Genomic DNA, 18,358 nt, shown 5'->3' with positions numbered 1-18,358 from the left:
GCTCATAGCATCAACATGTTATGTAATGTCTGAGTGCTGCGGTATGAGCCTGTAACTCTTTCTACCTGTCAGTCAGGAAGGCACAGATGATACTCTTGGCATCTTTGGAGATCTCCACATCATCCGGGAAGTTGAGGGAGTTTTTATGGTCCATGATCTTACTGTAGGTTCCCACCAGAGAGTCCGCGTAGAACGGCGTGTCACCTAACAGCGAATAAAGAAAGCTCGCTGTCATGAACTGCACGGGACCAGTGGAACCAACATGCATTTACAGAACAGGATGAGGGACGCCATTCTCAGAAAAACACCTCTCCACTCTTTTTTTTTGTAAAATCACTTCATTAGCTGTTCACTGACCAACGAGCATCTCGAAGATGAAGACCCCTACGGACCACCAGTCACACTCTCTCCCATAGTAGCCATCACCTCCCTGGGATTTCAGCACCTCAGGAGAGATGTAGTCTGGGGTCCCGACAGCTGTATCACAGTGCACCATGCCGGTCTGCAACACAAATCCACGAATCAATTATCCGTCCAAATCTTACAGTTTTGACATCACAGCCCAGGATCAGGTTTTTTGTCCAATCTTAAGACAACAGATGATTATTAATCTACACAGAAACAGTTCAAGACATATGTCAGCAGGAACCAAAGCTTGCTCTTTGACTGGATAAACCTCCACTTTACAGTGTAAATATTTTACTCAACCATTTTTTTTGGTATCGAAACAAACTTGGTGTTTACAAAAAAAACCTGACTCCTTCGCCTTTCCAGCAAAAGAAACAAACTGGAGGCAGAAGGAACACAGCATGCTACCACACTCAAGTTTCAATGACTCACAGAGTCCATCTTCATGCACGTGCCGAAGTCGGCCAGCTTGAGGTGCCCGTGTCTGTCCAGCAGCATGTTGTCTGGCTTGACGTCCCGATGGATGAAGCCCATGGAGTGAATGGCGTCCAGGGCCATCACCACCTCTGCTGTGTAGAACTTGGCCCACTTCTCCGGCACGTCGTAGGTGCTGGTGAGGTTGACTAGGTCCCCTCCTGGCATGTACTCCATCACCATGTAGAGGTAGTGCTCATCTTGGAAGGCACAGCACAACTGAACAACCCAAACATAAGCTCTCATTAGAAAAAAGAACTCAAATCAAAATGTTATTACACAATTTATCAACAAGATAAGACACTGCACAGCAATAATACGCAATCTTTCAGAGGACTGCCGTGAAAGCGCCAGAAAAAGTCATCAGAAGCTGAGCAGTAAATTAAATATCACACCTGCACGACCCAGGGACTGTTGGCAAAGGCCATGATGTCCCTCTCTTCCCAGAAGAAGGCCGAGTCTGAGCGCTTGATCATCTCAAACTTGCTCAGTAGCTTCATGGCGTAGACCTTCTGAGATGCTTTATGTCGGACCTGAAGGGTGGTGAGACCCAGTTATTATGAGTTGAAAAAGTAATGAAGAATTTGAGATTCTAACTACTGAGTCTTTTATCCTGAGACACACTTTGGACAAACAGTGAATTACAGGTTAGATAAAACTGCAAAGTTCATGAAAAAGAAATATCAAAATACAATGTCCATCATAACAGGTTCCATGTTTTCAATTCAGTGATGTTGAGTAAATGTACATTTTACATTCTCAAAGGCTTCAACTAGAAATAAGCGGCAGCGCATCATTTCTAAAGACTTAGAATTACAATGCGTGTATGTAACGTCATTCAGAGAACCAAGGTTTTGATCACTCTCCAGAAAATTAAAACCAACACTCACCAGTTGGACTTCACCAAACGCTCCTCGACCGATGACTTTAACTCTGTCAAAGTCTTCAGACTTCATCTGGAGGTCTCTGGTCTGTCGAATGACTTTCTCATCTGAGTACAAAGAGAACAAAGGATCAACAAATAATGCAATAACAAATCTCAGCTTCACACAAAGGTGAATGTCCTCTATCTTCTTCTGCCCCACACAAAATCTACTTACATCTGTTTAAGAAGGTTTCGATGTTTTTGTTCTTGCGGAGTGCAGGGTAGTCTAAGTCTAAGACCAGGGCGTTTATGGAGTCCTAAACAGAGAGAAAGAACAATTAATCAAAAGTCAGCACCAACAGAAAACATGGAGCAAAGGGCATCCTTGACAGCTACACTGTATGGCCAAAAGTTGGTGGACACCTGACTATCAAACCTACAGCGTATGAGCTTGCTTGACATCCTATTCTAAAACCATGAGCATTAATATGGAGTTGGACCACACTTGGCAGCTAAAGAGGCCACCACTCTTCTGGGAAGTCTTTCCAAAACAATCGGACTGTGTCTGAGGAAACTTGCGGCCATTCAGTCAAAAGAGCATCTGTGAAGCAATCGATGTTCTAATTCTTCCCAAAGGTGTTTAATTGGGTTGAGGTCAGGGCTCTGCGCAGGCCTGTCGAGCTCTTCAACACCAGACTCGTCTCACTATGACTTTATGGACCTTGCTTTGTGCACAGAGAAACAGTCGTGCTGGAACAGCAAAGGGCCTTCCCCAAACTGTTGCCACAAAGTTGGAAGCGCCGACTTGGCTAAAATGTCTTTGTATGCTATACATAAAGAGGACCATTAAGGGGCCTGAAAACAGTCCACACCAATCCACCCCCATCAGACGTTGTAGGTAGCTTTCTCCAGACATCTGCCAACCTAGAAATTTCACAAACTGACTTCTGGCAAAGGTGGCATCCTATGATGGTGCCACATTTAAAGTGACTGAGCTCTTTCCAACCCATCTAAATTCTAAATGTTTGTGGAGATTTGAATGGCCCGTGCTGGATTTCATGCACCTGTTAGCAATGTGTGTGGCTAGAATTACCTGAGCTCAATAATTAGAGCGTATACACTGACTTTTGGCCATTTAGTGTATCTGCAAACTTTTGTGCACCTCACCAAAACCATGAATGATGGTAACAATCTCTGTGATCTTGAAATATTATGACCGGAAGGGAAATCAACTTCTAAAATTAGATTAGAGCAAAGTTGTGGTAAAAACGATCAATCAAACTGCAATGGAATAACATATTTCAAGCAGCACCTGTTTTGAAGGAGGGTGTTATGAAAACATACTGATACTACAGCATTATATATGTCAAGATAAAAAAAACATACACTGGCAAGGCAGACGTGTTTTTGAAGTATGTGTTCACAACACATACAGTATATGACAAATGAAATAGTAGAATGGGTTACTTCACTGTCATGCATGTACAGTATATATAGAGGAACTAACAGTGGGAAGCAGGACCTGCGCATCCATCAGATGCAGTATAAGACTGTGTGATGTAGTGCTGCACCAAGAGAATAAAAAGAGCACAGATTGTGTTTGTGTGACCTCCAGCTGCCTTTATCACTTTTCTCAAGTCCATAAAAACGCCAGTAACTGAGCTGTCACAAGCACAAGCTATAACACATTCTTTGCATAGAAGGGTGTTGATTGTAAAAAGTTACGTCATTCTGCAAGTCACTGTGCTGCTAATGAAACATGACTAATCAATGGCAAACAGAGAAGTGTGTTCTCCTGTCATCAGTATTCACTCGCACACAAGGCAGGGATTATGAGGCTCATGTGAGAAATCACAGCTTTAGCGTCAATTTATTTATTGTTCATTTAAAATTCATAGTAGATTCTAATCATTTAGCCAAATGCTGGACATAATGTATTAATGATTTTACACAATGTGAACATCTGATACTGCCCAACTACAGAGGAAATGTGTCATTCCTCACTGACGTCTCTAACTCCTAATGACCATCACACTCAACAGTGCCACGGAAAATGTAAAAAAGAAAGAAAGTAAATTGTTCCAGACTCTAATTTATAAAACATGAGGTAAAACCAACTGGTTGTGCTCAATAAAGGTAGTGGAGTGCATCATGGACTGCTGCAGGCCTATATTCAAACTTAGCATTACTGACCACTGAGTGCGTTTCTGAGGAGAGTTTATTTTCTGTATTTTACTACACAGAACAAAAACAGTTACACATCACTGGTACCCAGCAAGGCTGAATGAAAATCAACAGCTTCGCCCCAGCGTTTCAATCAACAGCGATCAACTTGACAGACTGGGTACATAAACAGCAAAGAAAATTGTTTTAGCTGCCTGTTATGTGAAGAGAAAGAGAGACGGACAGACAGACAGACACAGACAGGATGACTCATTTCTCCATCAGCAGCCCACTTGATTCTGTCAATGACATTCATCTGCTGACAAACGATGAACACACTGTTTCTGTGACCGTTTGAAAACAGTCAGTCTAAGAGAGATGAAGTCATCTCCATGTCATGTGGAGTCACTGGTCAAGAACTGCACACTTGCAGTAATCTGGTACTTAGTGCATATTTCTGCCTGAACACAACAAGAAATAGCTTCTTATGGACGACTCACAGGAAATAACACGACAGCTGATGTTATTAGTCAACACATCGGCTTCTAAAAGATTCCACTGAACTGCAACAGGCTGCTTCGTGCTGTCGACCATTTGTAATAATGGTGACTGTCATACATAACTGCATGTGTGTAAATGCTGTCTGTAATAGAGGTGTTTTAATGCAAAGGCTGTTAGGTGTGACATAATTTGTCCACTTCAAGACAGTTAGCTCCAGCTAGATGCTGTTTTCACTTAAGCCTGGCAGCCGCATCTCTTTGGATGGACCGGGATATGCATATGCAGTAGTATTATAGCTGGTTTTGTACTCCACTGTGTGTGTGTGTACCAGCGGCCCGAACAGGAACAGAGGCTGGGAACTGGACTGCAGCGCTGCAGCAGCGTGTTCAGTCGACAGAACACAAGCTGACTATTTGTAGCATTCAGTCATTTTATAATGGATATAGTTTGACCCAGGGCAATGTAGGGAAACCATTAAATAAGCAAAAGACAGACTGGTGCAAACCCCTAATCGTTACAGTGTGTAACAATAAGGAAGTCATCTATCAACTTTTGTCAGCTACACATTCCTGAACGGTCAATGAGGAGCTGTTTGAAACACCAAGCCAACAGAGAACACAGAACCTCACTCTGACCCAGTCGTCTATACTGGTTTATTTCAAACTTGTGTTCTACTCGTCTTTTTTCTCTCCCTCCTCATTCTCCACTCGGTACAGTGGTAGGCAGGATGGCACAATCTGCTTCATGTTTCGCTCACTTCCTTTGTGCTCACTTCTCCTCCACTTTTCCCCCGTCTCTTTTGCCCTTTTCTGCTGCTCTCCCTCCGTCTTATCTGCCTTTCCTCCTGCTCCCTCCATCGTTCTCCGCTCGGCCGCAGTCGGTCTGCAGCGAGCTGCACACTCTGTTTCATCATATCAACTTCACTTCCCCATTAAAGGACTGACCTCACACAAAACTACTATTTAAGGGAAAAAAATACACACGCCGCGGGTGGAGAGGGGTTGCCGGGTGCGTGTGCACGTACACATGCACGAGGATCTCCCCACAAGCGCGGTGATACAGGAAATGATCCACCCCACCCCAGGGCTGGCAGATAATTTCACTGTGTCATGAAGCCAGTCCCTGTGTGCAAGTCATTTCCTCTGAGGCAGCATTCTCAGCCACTGCTGCTGCTCTGCATTCGTCTACAGCAAAAAAATAATTAAAAAAAGTAAACAGGCATGGCAGCTACAGGTATCACCATGTACACAATGCCTTCTCTAGAGTATTGTTTAGATATGCAATTTACCAAAACGTCTTAGCGTAAGTTCATTAAGCCCGGCTGAAATCAACGCCCAGTCATTTCTTGACACTCACTTGTTGATTCATGCACATATACACTGCAGGTCCATGACGTCTTGGTGCTTCACTGAGGTCACCTCTAAACGGTGACGATGCCATGGTCACTAATTTGTCACACTATGCAGGAGAAACACGACAAACAGCTGCACAGGTGATAAACTTTTTTCATTTTGTAAGTTTTACTATGAATTCACTTCGACCTTTTTCTACATGCCAGACTTACATGATTTCCCGTTTCCTTTCAACATGCATTTTAAGTCAGTAAACAGGAAGAAGGACATGTTACCATCACTTATATCTTGACTGGGTGTTGTGCATTATCTATGGCTTTGTACCCGTATCTCCAAATAACTACAGACTCCATGTATAGCATCATTCACCACTTCCATTTAGTCACAGTGTGTGATGCCAGGAGTGCATCTGCTATACTGCAGGTCTAAGGAGCAGAAGGGTAAGCAGTCACTGTGCATGAAGCAGCAAAGATATACCTCAGATATTTTCAAAATGCTACAAGCCTCAAATAAATCATGCATTTAGTTTCCACTCAACTACAGACACTGACGTTTCACGCAGGTCTGTGCTTTTATGAGATCAGAACGCTTGTGTATCGATTAAATAATAGATTTACTGCTGTTACCATTTAAACACATGGTTTCATAGCAACTCGCGATCCAAACCACAGCAGCCTGAGGTTGCGGGCTGAAATCTATTAGATGTCACAGAAAATCAAGTACGGTCAGATTGGCAAATAAAAATCTAAAAACGAAAACTTTCAGAACCATCTGCATGGCCAAGCGGATTTCTCAGAAGCAAATAATTAAAGTATGAAACCGTGACGTGTTTCAGTTCACTTGAAGTGAACTGACCGGGGCTGCGGCCTACTTCCAGCAATAAAACATGTCTAGCTGTATCTCGCTTCTGTGTCCACAGGCAAAAAGTTTGATGGCTTGCAGAGGCAGAATAGCTGGACACAGCTGGGACAGGTCACATGAGGAGCTCGTGTACGTGACATTTCTGTCCAATGCAATGGACGGAAACAAGACACATTCAAAGCAAATAAAGATTATATTCCATTAATAATCAACCAACTACATATTGCCACTTTGTAAGGTTGGAGGTGTCACAATCCCTAAAAGAACAACAAAACGGCATGGCAGGTAGAGGAAGCTGGTGCTCTGTACCAAAGCAGAAAGAGTGTACGGCAGAGAGGACCCCTTTTACAGATTTCCTACTTTGGACATGAAATAAATGACAAGCTGTTCGTTGACAGTTGCCACGAAAAATACAAAGTAAACACTCTGTTGCAACGCTTGGACTCGCTACAGGCATGTAGCAAACACTCCATATCTACAAACTGAACCTCGTGTTACTTTTGCTGCCATGTCTACATCTCGAGAACAAGATGAATCAAGTGTGGAGGAAGGATAAATAAATAAATACATACATGTTGCCCTAGTGACGGCAAAAGGCGCCGGTGGCTCCGAGGCGAAGAAGTGAAATTATGTTGGTGGATCTTCTATTGTTGTTTTTTTTTCCTTCGGCAAATCAAACCACACTTTAAAAGTGCTTGGCTTACATGGATGGAGATGGACAAAGGGAGAGTACGATCTAAAGAGCTGTCAGCTGGGCCTGTTTGTGGCCTGTGAAAATGGGCGACATCCCCCTTTAAAAACACCTCTGTTGACCACATTAGCACATATTTCAACAGCATGATTCACGAGGACCCTGCAGGTCACACATAATGAACTGTTCAGTCCACTGGAGCTACACAAGAGACAAAGCTCCTTCAATTTGCTTCCATTAGTGTTACTGTACAAAAATCGCCGACAAGACTCTGGAGGACATTTCTCCACTACTCAGACGAAGCAGCTATTTATAAATATTAAATAACTGAGCGTCTGGGGAAGTGTAAAGCTGAATCGACAATTTAAACTTTAATGCATCTGACACATCTGGATCTATTTCCGACAACCACAGATCCTCCCTTCCTCACCTAAATCAAAGTGAACATGTTTTTTTTGGGAAACGCTGGATGTAAATAATTACAGACCATGATGTCTGGTCCTATACCCATGCTTGATCTACGGGACACTTCCCTGAACAACTTCTAGTGACAGGCTTACAGTAATGTCTTCCTGAGCTGATAGGAGTGTCTGTCCTGTTAGGCTTATCAGCGTGTGTTGTTATGTATCCAATAGACAGCACTTCAGCGTTTTATCTATATTGTAATCCAGCCAATGCATTATGGCCGGTTGCTTAGCAACTTCTGCAAAATACAAAGAGTTGGAACCAGTTGAAGCCACAGAGAAGCAGCAGACAGGAGTTTTATAAGCACTCTGCTTCAGCACATTCTATTCTCTTTCATTGTATTTACCCAACCTGCTCTTGACATTATGGAGCTGTCAATCTCCCTTTGCCTGCTTCCACTCTTTATCAGCCCATAAAAAGCCACGTGGATCCTCCAGTCAGGAATGTGATGATGTTTACCTGAAAGGAGCTAAACACAGAGAGGAATAACCCAACTATTCAAAGCCTCTCGCATCACAAACTCTCCCTGCACCATTTGCAGTCCCCCCCCCCCCCCAGAAAAACCCTCTTCCTCCCCTCATACCCGTCTCATCACTAGGCATGTGGAACAGAAAACAAGCAGCACTGCTCTGGGCTTTAAAAGGATTGAGCAGAAAGTTAATGTTTTGATTGAATTCCAGCCGTTTTAAAAATAGTTGTGGGGATAAACGGTGGGCCTGGCAGAGTGAGGGGACCGTGCCAGGCAGGGCCGTAAACTCTGCAAGAAAGACACAACAGCAGGAATCCTGCAGAGGCTCACAAATAGCACAGCTAATGTCTCCGCAGGGACTAACAAGAGTATGTCTTACTCTTGCATTTTGACAGATTTCTGTCCCATGCTCCTGTGGCCTACGAATTTTTGGCACCCGTGCTTTATTATAAAGTATACTGAGGAATGTGCCAGAACAAACAGACAGCAAAGGGAGGACAGCATGTACATAAGGTCCTGCTGTATGTTAACCTTAAACTCAGCTTTCTAAATACTCTGGACTGGGGTGGGTATCACAGTGGGCAGCAGGCAGCAGTGGATAATCTTTCCAACCATACTCTTCTCCATCATTTATGTCCATGTTCTATCAAATGAACACATACACAACCTGATATATCGGGCATCAAGGACAAGTTGTCTGCTGGTTGTCCACATGAAAAATTCAGAGTGTCTGCAACTAACAATTATCTTCATTATCAATTAGCTCCAAGTGTTCACAGCCTGGGAGTAAAGAACTCCACACATTTTTGTCTTGCAAAATACTGGATACCTTCACCCCTACCAGCCTCTGAAATATCCCCCGAGAGAAACAATATGATAAGAGAAAAAAGAAAAAACACTTTTTTTTATCTTTGCTCTTGAACTGGAATGATCTGATTATTTTCTAATTATAAAATGGCAAAAAAAAAGGCAAAAACTACCTATCAGAAGTTCCCAGAGCCCATGGTGTTGTCTTATCATTTTTTGTCCAACCATCAGTCTAAAGCCAAAAAAAAAATCTGTTTATCATCTTAGAAGAGTTGAGAAATACAGAAAAAAAAAGTCACATTTGAGAAGCTGGAACTAAAACACTTCTATTTGTTTAATTATGTTCTAATGTGTTTGTCACATAACTCCTTATCTGAGGCTATAAAGAACCCTAGTTACCCTGTCACTGAATACAGACAGTGGGCCAACTTTCAATAAAAAGCAAATTAACGCTTGAATGCCATCATTAGTCTAGGTTTCAATTCAGGGTTTCAGTCTCAACTCTTTTGCATGAACATGGTTTAATTTGTGTATAAGTATTTCTCGTATTGGCACAAACTATTTGAATTAGAACTGCCAGCCTCAACAATAAAACACTGCCAGACTAAACTCTGCCACACGTACACAGACGCTCTTGTTTGGGTTTGCTAAGGGAAATGAAAGCTGCATGAACTCACTGACGATCCATAACTGTCTGGTAATGTGCTGTATTGTTCTGCTGTTGCTGCTGGTTGCGCACAATGCAGCTTGTGTGTTGCTAAGATTAAGCTAATGACATGTTTGCTTGTGAAAATGAACACAAATGTGTGTCCATGAATACCCAAAGCCTGTGCATATGTATGCGTGTGTGTGTGTGTGTAGGAGGCTGTGTTTCACCAGCAGGTTGTGATGGAATGATAGCGCTGAGGCCAGATGGACGGTTTATGCGTGGGAGACTCCTGTTCTCTTCTCTTCTCTTCTCTGCTCACTCACACCCTCATTTCACACTAAAAATACACTAAGACTCAGGTATCAAACTCTTCACCACTCGCATTACAGGGTGAACAATTGGCAAGAGGCAACAACAAGATGTGGACAGTGACCGTCCTACAAAAGTCAAATCTTCAGAGCTGTGATATCCAAAAACTTTGCTGTTGAAGGCTGTGTGCGCAGCCACATTATCTCAGCCAGTCCTTATGTCTAGACAAGAAGATCCGCCAGATTAAGACAAATCTGCGGGTGCATACATTTCATTTCACATGAGAACCATATACCATTGTGGACACATTGAGACATCCCGTTCCAGCTTTGCTTCGAGTCCAAATGACATATTATGAGAATGGAAGAGATTCACAGCAGTTTAGGTTTATCATATGACCAATCGTGGTGTAGTCACAGTTTCAGATTAAGCAGTAACTTCATTTTTCAGGACATACAGCATACCCATTAACTGCTGGAGATTAAGTGCTCCCTCATTTATCCCATTACTTTGCACATCACAGTAAGGTGGATCTTGGACCTGCTCGTGTCTTGTTCTATTTGTCCAAGGTATGTGTGTGTGTGTGTGTGTGTGTGTGTGTGTGTGTGTGAGTGTGTGTGAGTGTGTGTGAGTGTGTGTGTGTATGCGCTGGACTTTGATTTTTGCTCAGTTTGTAATGAATGTTTTACAGCAGGCCAGGGAAAGACTTTTACCTTTTAAAGCAAAATAACAAGATTTATCAGTCACTGTCAATTTGTCCCCAAGAAATTGCTTTTTTAATTTGGACATAATATACCTGCCAATAAGACGTTAAGAGGACAGTAAGAAGTATTATGTAAACAGTAAACCGCTGTCTCATATAGGACACCAGCTGGGAAATAAATAATAAGCCTATTCAACTCAAGTAAAGCCAGTTCACCACAGAGTTTGTCTTGTGTGACCAAAACAACAAGGGAACAGCTACACTTTGGACAAAGGTCTACTTGTGCACACAATTTTAGTGACATATATTACTAACTTCGTAAGAGATATAGCTAATAAATAGATAAACAATGTGCCACAGAGCACATTAACACTTCACATCTCATTTGTTTATTTCATACAGAAACCAGAGTGTAAAGGGCCACCCGGTGGTTTTACAGGAGATTATGCACGGGGACTGGGATGCTAAGTTTACCTCCCAATCCAATTCTATCATGATACCTGGTTGCTGATTCGATATGTATTGCAGTTCTACAAGTATTGTGATTCAATATTAGGATTTATTTGGACTTTTGTTTGCTTCTTTAACACTAAATCATCTGGAAAAGTTGCATTATACCCTTTTGAGACTGTATATAATGAGTCACAGGTCCAAAAACAATGCACATCACATGTCTGTCTTTCTGAGTTCTATTTCAGCAGCATCACTGCTACGATGCACTACACTGCATTTGAAAGAGGTAAATAAAATACTTCTGAAGTAATCTGCTACATTTGGCTGGTCCTACTCATCAAGCTGGTGCCATAAGAAAATAGATAAAATAAGTTAATAGTTAATAAGCCCCTGGAAACTGAACACAGCACAAATGTGACACTTTAAAATTAACATCCTTCACACAAACCCTGGACTTGACTGCATATTAAAGTGGTAAATAAAATGCACAATAGAATGAGTAAAAAGCGCACACTTTTTAAGTAAACTGCTACATTTAGCTGTGGCTGCTCATCAGGTGCAATAATTTCCCTGGAGTCTTGTCTTACAGTGTGGTTGCCAAGGTTCTTACTGGGCTAGTTTAGATGAAATTACAAGAGAAAGAAATAAAAAGAAAATCTGAACATATGTCGGATGTGACCCTTACATTATGAAGAGGAGCAATTTTTCAACTGAACTGAAAGATTTGCTGCTACTGAGGCAATAGATAAAACAACTACCTGCTCATTCAGATGTCGTTCTACTCCAGAAACCAAATGACAGCACACAAAAGTATGGGTTGTTAGTGGCTGGGTCCACAACCATGGAACCAAAGTGCTCCATGATGACTGTCATCTGGTTTTTTCACCAAGCAACATCCTTCTTTTTCAGTTGATTTCTCGCATTTTTCACCCTTATGAACAACAATTTTTGGCACTGAAGAAAAGCTCCTCGTGGTTTCTCGTTTGATCGATACTGAACAACAATAATGGAGGCAAAACTTTGGCATTATGAGAGTGCGTTATAGTGCTTCCCATGTAGAAAATCACTTCCGGCCCTCCATCTGCAGTTCGCGCCACAACAAAAGAGTGAAATGACATCATGTGCAAACAACCTATTAGGGAGCTTGAGGGCTGCTGGTAGGTAGCTTTTGTTACTTTCAGACAGGCTAGCTGTTTCTCCCTGTTTCCAGTCTTTGTGCTAAGCCAAGAAAACTGACTGCCTGCTGTAGCTTCATATTCACCACACAGAATTAAGTGGTGTCAAGCTCCTCATCTAACTATTGTTTGTCAAACTGTTACTTGAAGGACATATTTTAAATGACTTTGTACAGAGACGACATAAGTTAAGTGAAAAGAAATATAGTTCAAACTAAAGCCCTGACACAAAGATGATTATAGATATTTAGAAAAACCCCTCGAGGGCCATCTGAGGCTTTCACAAACAGGGAAGGCCCTGATAAAGTGTCTTAGTTCTCACCGCTACAGAAGACCAGACGACACATAGCTGAAGTGAAGTGTGACATTCTAAGACCTCTGAGGGCTTGCACACCGGGAAGACACCGGGTCTTCTTCACTGGTGTGGAGCAAAAACCAAAAAAGACTGTGGAGAGGCCCGACCGTCTCTCCCGAGGAGGTGTGGAGCAGAGAGACTGGCTCGTTTTGCAGAAAAAAAAAAAAAATTGGCCGAGGCCACCGTCCCCAGTGCCTTATAAGGCAGTGTTTCTATCCAGCTAGCACACTGAGGCCAGGGCTGCTGCTGCTTGGCTGAGAGCAACTCAACTGCACTCCAGAGATGAAGCGGACACTCAGGTTGACTATCAGGGCAAAGACAGAGAACAAAACACACAGGGGTTATCACCACCTCCCGAAAGAGCTGCACATTAATGGAATGGGGGGTGTAAGATAAGGGGAATGGAAAGGAACAGGGAAAAAGGGAAGAGGGGCCAGGAGATCCTGGGTGAGAATAAGAGTGATTAACATTAGGTGAGAGGTGAGTGGACAAAAAACAGGTAGGAGGGAACACACGTGAATGAAGATGGATGACAGAAACGAAGAGAGGAAAAGGGAGTGGAGGGACTGGAGTGAATAACTGTGCATTTAGCTATTAAATGGCTTTGTCACCTAACGCTGAGTAAGGTGAGGATCAGACTGAATGAACAGAAAAGAGGCAGCTAGGGACTGCCCACAAGAGATGATCTGGAAGACATCAGACCAACCCTTGAGTTATCCACATCTCATATCATTCACACTTAAGTGCTGTGCATAAAGTGGTCTGGCACTTCCAGGTCTGCAGCTCAATCAGAGGGCTTTGGACTGGGGCTACAGTTAAAATACCTGCAGTGTGTTTAACACGCCTGAGAGGAGGGGCTGAGCTGCAGGCTGAGAGAGAAGCAGAGCCAGAGAAAAGGAGATAAGGCTGAAAAGCGAAAGGGGAAAGTGCACTCATTCGCAGGGACTTTGAGCCCCATATATAGCTGCCAACTATTTACTCTATGAGGTCATTTCCTTCAGGACGGCAGAGAGGCAACTTATGCGACTTGTAATCAAATGTCCGTATTTTCTTTATCTCCAAAAATGCCCTCTCTTTTGCTTGCCCTCAACAATCACTCCCTGTACTTGGAGCTGGCAAATAAGTCCAGTACTTCAGTCAGCAGTGGTGGGCTGCCAAGTAATGATCACTGCAGTTTGCACAGGAGGAAGGTCGCTGAGACTTCAGGTTACAGTCGATTGAATGCTGATAGAGGCGATGTAGTGCTTAACAGTTTATACGACCACATTATCATCATTAAAGCTCTATTTTTGCGATTTTTGCTGGGTTTCTGCTCTTTTTGGACGCAGGTGTGAATTAAGGGTTCACTGCAGGAGAAAAAGATGTTTACTGAGGAATCTCTGCTCATACTGTACATCCCAGCTTATAAAGGGTCAGCTTTCTTGACAGGAAGGTCACTGAGTTTACTTGACAGATGCTGCAGATTCCTCCTTGTCAGCTTTCCGTATCCTCAGGGTAGTCAGCCCACTGCTCCTTGGCAAGTCCTAAATACGTCTAGCTTCAAGTCGATTGGAAAGTACAAACCTGAAATTAATTAGTGTGTTTCTTTTACTAAGCTGTTATTTAGGAGACTATGGTGTATAACAGTCAACAAAGCTGCCTCTGCTGATGTTTTTTTTTAATGCTGTTGCTATGCCACAATAGCAGGGGATTTGTGATTCACTGTTTACCGAATATGAGCCTGTGAGCAATTATTAAGGCACTTAAAGTATGCATGTTTTTATCCCACCTGCAAAAAAGGACATTTCTGAGCCCTCGGTGTTTGTGTGTGTGTGTGAGTGAGTATTTGAATCCCAACGTGAGCAGCAAAACTTCTTGATCCCAGCGACAGTGCAGAGGCTGCTAAAAATGGAAAACTGCAGCCTGTTCTCTCCTACGCGTGCTTCCCACTCAACTTTTGTCTCGAACACTCAACACCTCTATCTCTCCAGCTCGCGTGCAGGAAGTAAACACCACCGGTGTTCGAGCAAGTATTCTGCTGAATGTTTTAAGGGAAGAGGGAATAGACCGGGAGTGCCTCAAGTAGTGTGGAGGGGGAGGGCAGGGAAGGGTATGTACAGGGGCCCCAAGCTAGATGGGGCCCATTAAAAGGGGTGAGGTGATGCTTTTTAAGATAGACCTGACAGTGTGTTTGCCCTCTGTCAGATCCAGTTAGGGGGCCCAGAAATTTAAACACCAGTACTAACACGGATGTAGCTTTTCGGCTAAAGTAGCTGCCATGACACTGGCCAGCTCTAAATTACAGTTAGAGGTGAGTGTTTGAAAACGGTGTCTTTGTGTCCAGACACAGGAGCCTTCTCTGACCAGAGCCTTCAAAGCACTTTCCCTCAAATTCAGACATGTTCGTTCCTGTGGAGAAATGTCCATAACCAACACCAGAATCTGCTGCATGTTGGGAAAACAGGCTTGATCTGAAGTGTGAGAAGGCCTTCTTTCCTATTTCAGGCTGATGTCACGATATACACTGGTATAGTGGGAGGATTTTTCCACTGCCTTGCGCAACTTTAAGTCATCACAAAACTCAGCAAAGGGATTTGTCGAGGGGTATACCCCCCGTGCTTCTTCACCAGACCCAGTTCAGAGCAGGGATGCACAGATCCACTTTTTGCCACTTCTAATTCTCATACCCAAATTTGGGTATTTGCCAATACCAAGTGCCGACCTGATACTAGTATCTAATTAATAAGCAGTGTGCCTCACTGTGTAGAAGAGACTGGGGTCACTCCTTCATGTGTAAAGCAACATCAGGCTGGACTGAAACACTGCTTTCCCAACTTTGTGAAGCAAAATCTAACAAATAAATACATTGATAGAAGTTTTGTTATTTAACATAATAATAATAATAATAATAATAATAATAATAATAATAATAATTGTGCACCAGGATTTGGCAATTAAATCAGCTATTGCAAACAAACTTGATAAATTCAATCACAATTCACATAGGCAGTATAAACAAGTAACTTGGTTACTATATATATTCAATCTATATATATATATATATATATATATATATATATATAAAAAATAAGTAGGAATCAGGATTCCTTGTAAATGCAAATGGGCACTAGAAGTAAACACAGAACTGAAATAAATAGATCGGCAGCATTCACATGACTGATACAAGATGCAGGTACCTGAGTCAGTATCAGACCAGTACGCCGTACCAGGATCAGTGCATCCCGCCTGACAATCACACAATATCACACTAATCCATCTCCTGATGGTCAAAAAATGATGGGCTGTATATCGAAGATACGCTGATCCAAGCGTAAAAAACAGGGACATGAGTCTTTGCTCGCTTAAGAACTGAGAAACTTAAGAGAATCTCTGACCACTTCACCTCAGAGGAAACAGTGTTGGAAATGCATCAGCTTGCTTCCCACAAACACATGTGGGAAAGATAGACAGAAATATCTTTAAGAGGAATCGCCATGACCTATATGCTGTATGCAAATGGTAACACATCTGCATTTCTGTGACATTTCGAGATGGACTATAACTGAGCTGTCAGTTTGGGCAAGCAGTGACAGGTTGGGGGTTTTGTTTATTATGTATATTAATGCATATTCAAAGGAGTTATGATTGAGAAGTTTTGCATCTTATCAACCGATCATACCAAAGACAGCATCTCCTCTGGTTTGTTTTTCGGATGATTCAACAGTTTTTAATTAGCCGGGAATAAAGCTATAGCCAAAGTTGTATAATACTAGTTTCCAGACACTAGTTTGTAAACATATATATATACATTTTAGGATTTGAGAGCTTTGTCTCAGTCACGGTTAGACTTCAAAAAAACAAATCAAAAGTTTGGCACTGGGTGGACATACTTGATCACCTACCAGTGCAGGAAGACCAGAATAGGTGTGTTGTTCTAGTGGGTGGGGGGGACTATCCTGGTCTGGTGGGCCCAACTGTGACTCCAGGAGGGAGTTTCGGCCGGAAATATTGGTCTCCATAAACACACCAAGAGAGACATTCTCCACTAGTTAATCCTAATCTGTAGACACGCTTCACAGAGCCCCAAACTGCACTGTCTGCACTCTGTCTTCACTACAGCACACCCACCATGGCGCTCTGATTTTGGCTGTTTTGTCTAAAAACGGGACATTCTGACAAAATATCTGACTTCAAGACAGACTGGTAACTGTGCAGTTTGGTGGCGATGCGGGAGAAAAATCAAGGATGGTCTTACGCAGCATCACAGTCTGTCCAATGTACAAATAAAGCTGAATGTTGCAGGTTACAATCTGGGGACAGGGCGAAGAAAAAAGATACGGAGATAAACGTCAACAGCACGGCGTTACCTAAGCGTGTGTGTGCATACCTGTCTAGCGTTTCAGCGACTGGGCAACATGGCATCATTAATAATGGAAGAGGCGTACTCCACTTGACTTACCAGCAAACTTTCCAGGTTTACGGCAGATCTGGGATCTCTGATCATGTCCTCCAGCCTCTTCAGCCGGGTTTCCATCCTCCTCTCGGCGCCGAGCGACATGACTGCAGCGTCTGTCGTTCAAAGTTGAGTAAAAATGCGAGGAGCTTTTCCAACCTGTTGCAGTTTACATGTGAACCCTCTTTGTTCCTGGCTAATGGCCGTGGGCCTAGCGGAGCAGCCTTGGGCTCTCAGCCCACCCAAATCGCCTCCAACAGGACTAGTGTGCACAATGAAGAGAAAAATACTCCCAGAGCAAAGAGAGTCCCCGCTGACCAAAAGTTGCCGAGTGAGGGTGGGGGGGGGCTCGGTTAGCTCGGTTAGCTAGCAGAGCTAATGTGGGTTTCTGTTGAATCCTCCCCTCCCGCTCGGTGAAAGATGCATTTTCCAACTCGGCGATAAAGTTTGAATGTGGAGACAGCAGCAACAGGCAGCAGGGCGTTTTCTTTGCCCCCCTCTCCTCCCCTTCCCTTTGGGTTTTGGCCGCTGGGAAATGCTTTGGACTCGCCTTTTCGAAAAAATTCCGCTTCGTTTCACCCCATTAAACGATGTTGGGAGCCGGCTGGTACTGTAGTTTATCCTCAGTGCTGCCACAAGTCATCTGAAGGGGCGATAATGTCTGCTCTCCCGCGCTGAATTTTTAATAAGCACGCACTCTCTTCCTGGATTTCTTCTCGCATTTTCGCATTCGTGCTCCTCTTCTTGTCCTTGTTAGCGGCTTCACTCACAAAAACACCGAGTTTTATCCGAAGAGAAAAGTCCTCCGGCGGCTGAATTCTTCACTGTTCACTCACCATCTACACACCAACACACACTGAGCCAGTCGGGGAGTCTCTCTTCCCTCTGACATCAACACACCGAGGACTCAGTTTCCCATAAGCCACCTGTCACGTCCCCCTGCACCCCTGCCTCTCTGTCTGCATCTGCCTTTTATTTGCTTTATGCATTCAAGCTATTTTGAAGCCAGTTCACGGAATAGTACATATCACAGTATTTCTAATATTAGAAATATCAGACAGGTAAGTGCTCTGATTGGCTGTTCTACAACATTCCTACAGCTAAACTTCAGAAATAAAGTTCATGTCTACAGTTTCCTACATCAGATGCACCTTTGGGATTTGGAGAAGGGCTTTTACCTCTTTCAGTTTTGTTTTGTTTGTTTTTTTTTAATCACCACCAAAATA

General features: G+C 43.1%; 1 protein-coding gene across 3 annotated transcripts in view; it reads right to left on the bottom strand.

Annotated features, from left to right (window-relative positions):
• The window catches only part of rock2a (rho-associated, coiled-coil containing protein kinase 2a), a 33,495-nt gene extending 15,459 nt beyond the window's left edge, over positions 1 to 18,036 (bottom strand). For 2 of the 3 annotated variants that reach the window (XM_076749616.1, XM_076749614.1), the window contains exons 1-7: positions 17,139 to 18,007; positions 1,983 to 2,064; positions 1,773 to 1,873; positions 1,278 to 1,415; positions 841 to 1,101; positions 358 to 502; positions 66 to 204 (exon numbers count right to left, since the gene is read on the bottom strand). In XM_076749616.1, coding sequence (XP_076605731.1) covers positions 66 to 204; positions 358 to 502; positions 841 to 1,101; positions 1,278 to 1,415; positions 1,773 to 1,873; positions 1,983 to 2,064; positions 17,139 to 17,237 — 965 coding nt within the window. In that variant the 5' untranslated portion in view covers positions 17,238 to 18,007. Of the gene's footprint in view, positions 1 to 65; positions 205 to 357; positions 503 to 840; positions 1,102 to 1,277; positions 1,416 to 1,772; positions 1,874 to 1,982; positions 2,065 to 17,138 lie in introns of all 3 variants that reach the window. The other variant, XM_076749613.1, reaches the window with a different exon arrangement.
• Positions 18,037 to 18,358: the final 322 nt, after the last annotated feature.

Source organism: Chaetodon auriga, chromosome 14 (assembly GCF_051107435.1).
Source record: "Chaetodon auriga isolate fChaAug3 chromosome 14, fChaAug3.hap1, whole genome shotgun sequence".
Classification (NCBI taxonomy): Eukaryota; Metazoa; Chordata; class Actinopteri; order Chaetodontiformes; family Chaetodontidae; genus Chaetodon; species Chaetodon auriga.
Note: the sequence above shows the minus strand (reverse complement) of the source record. Positions and strands in the feature narration are given on the sequence as shown.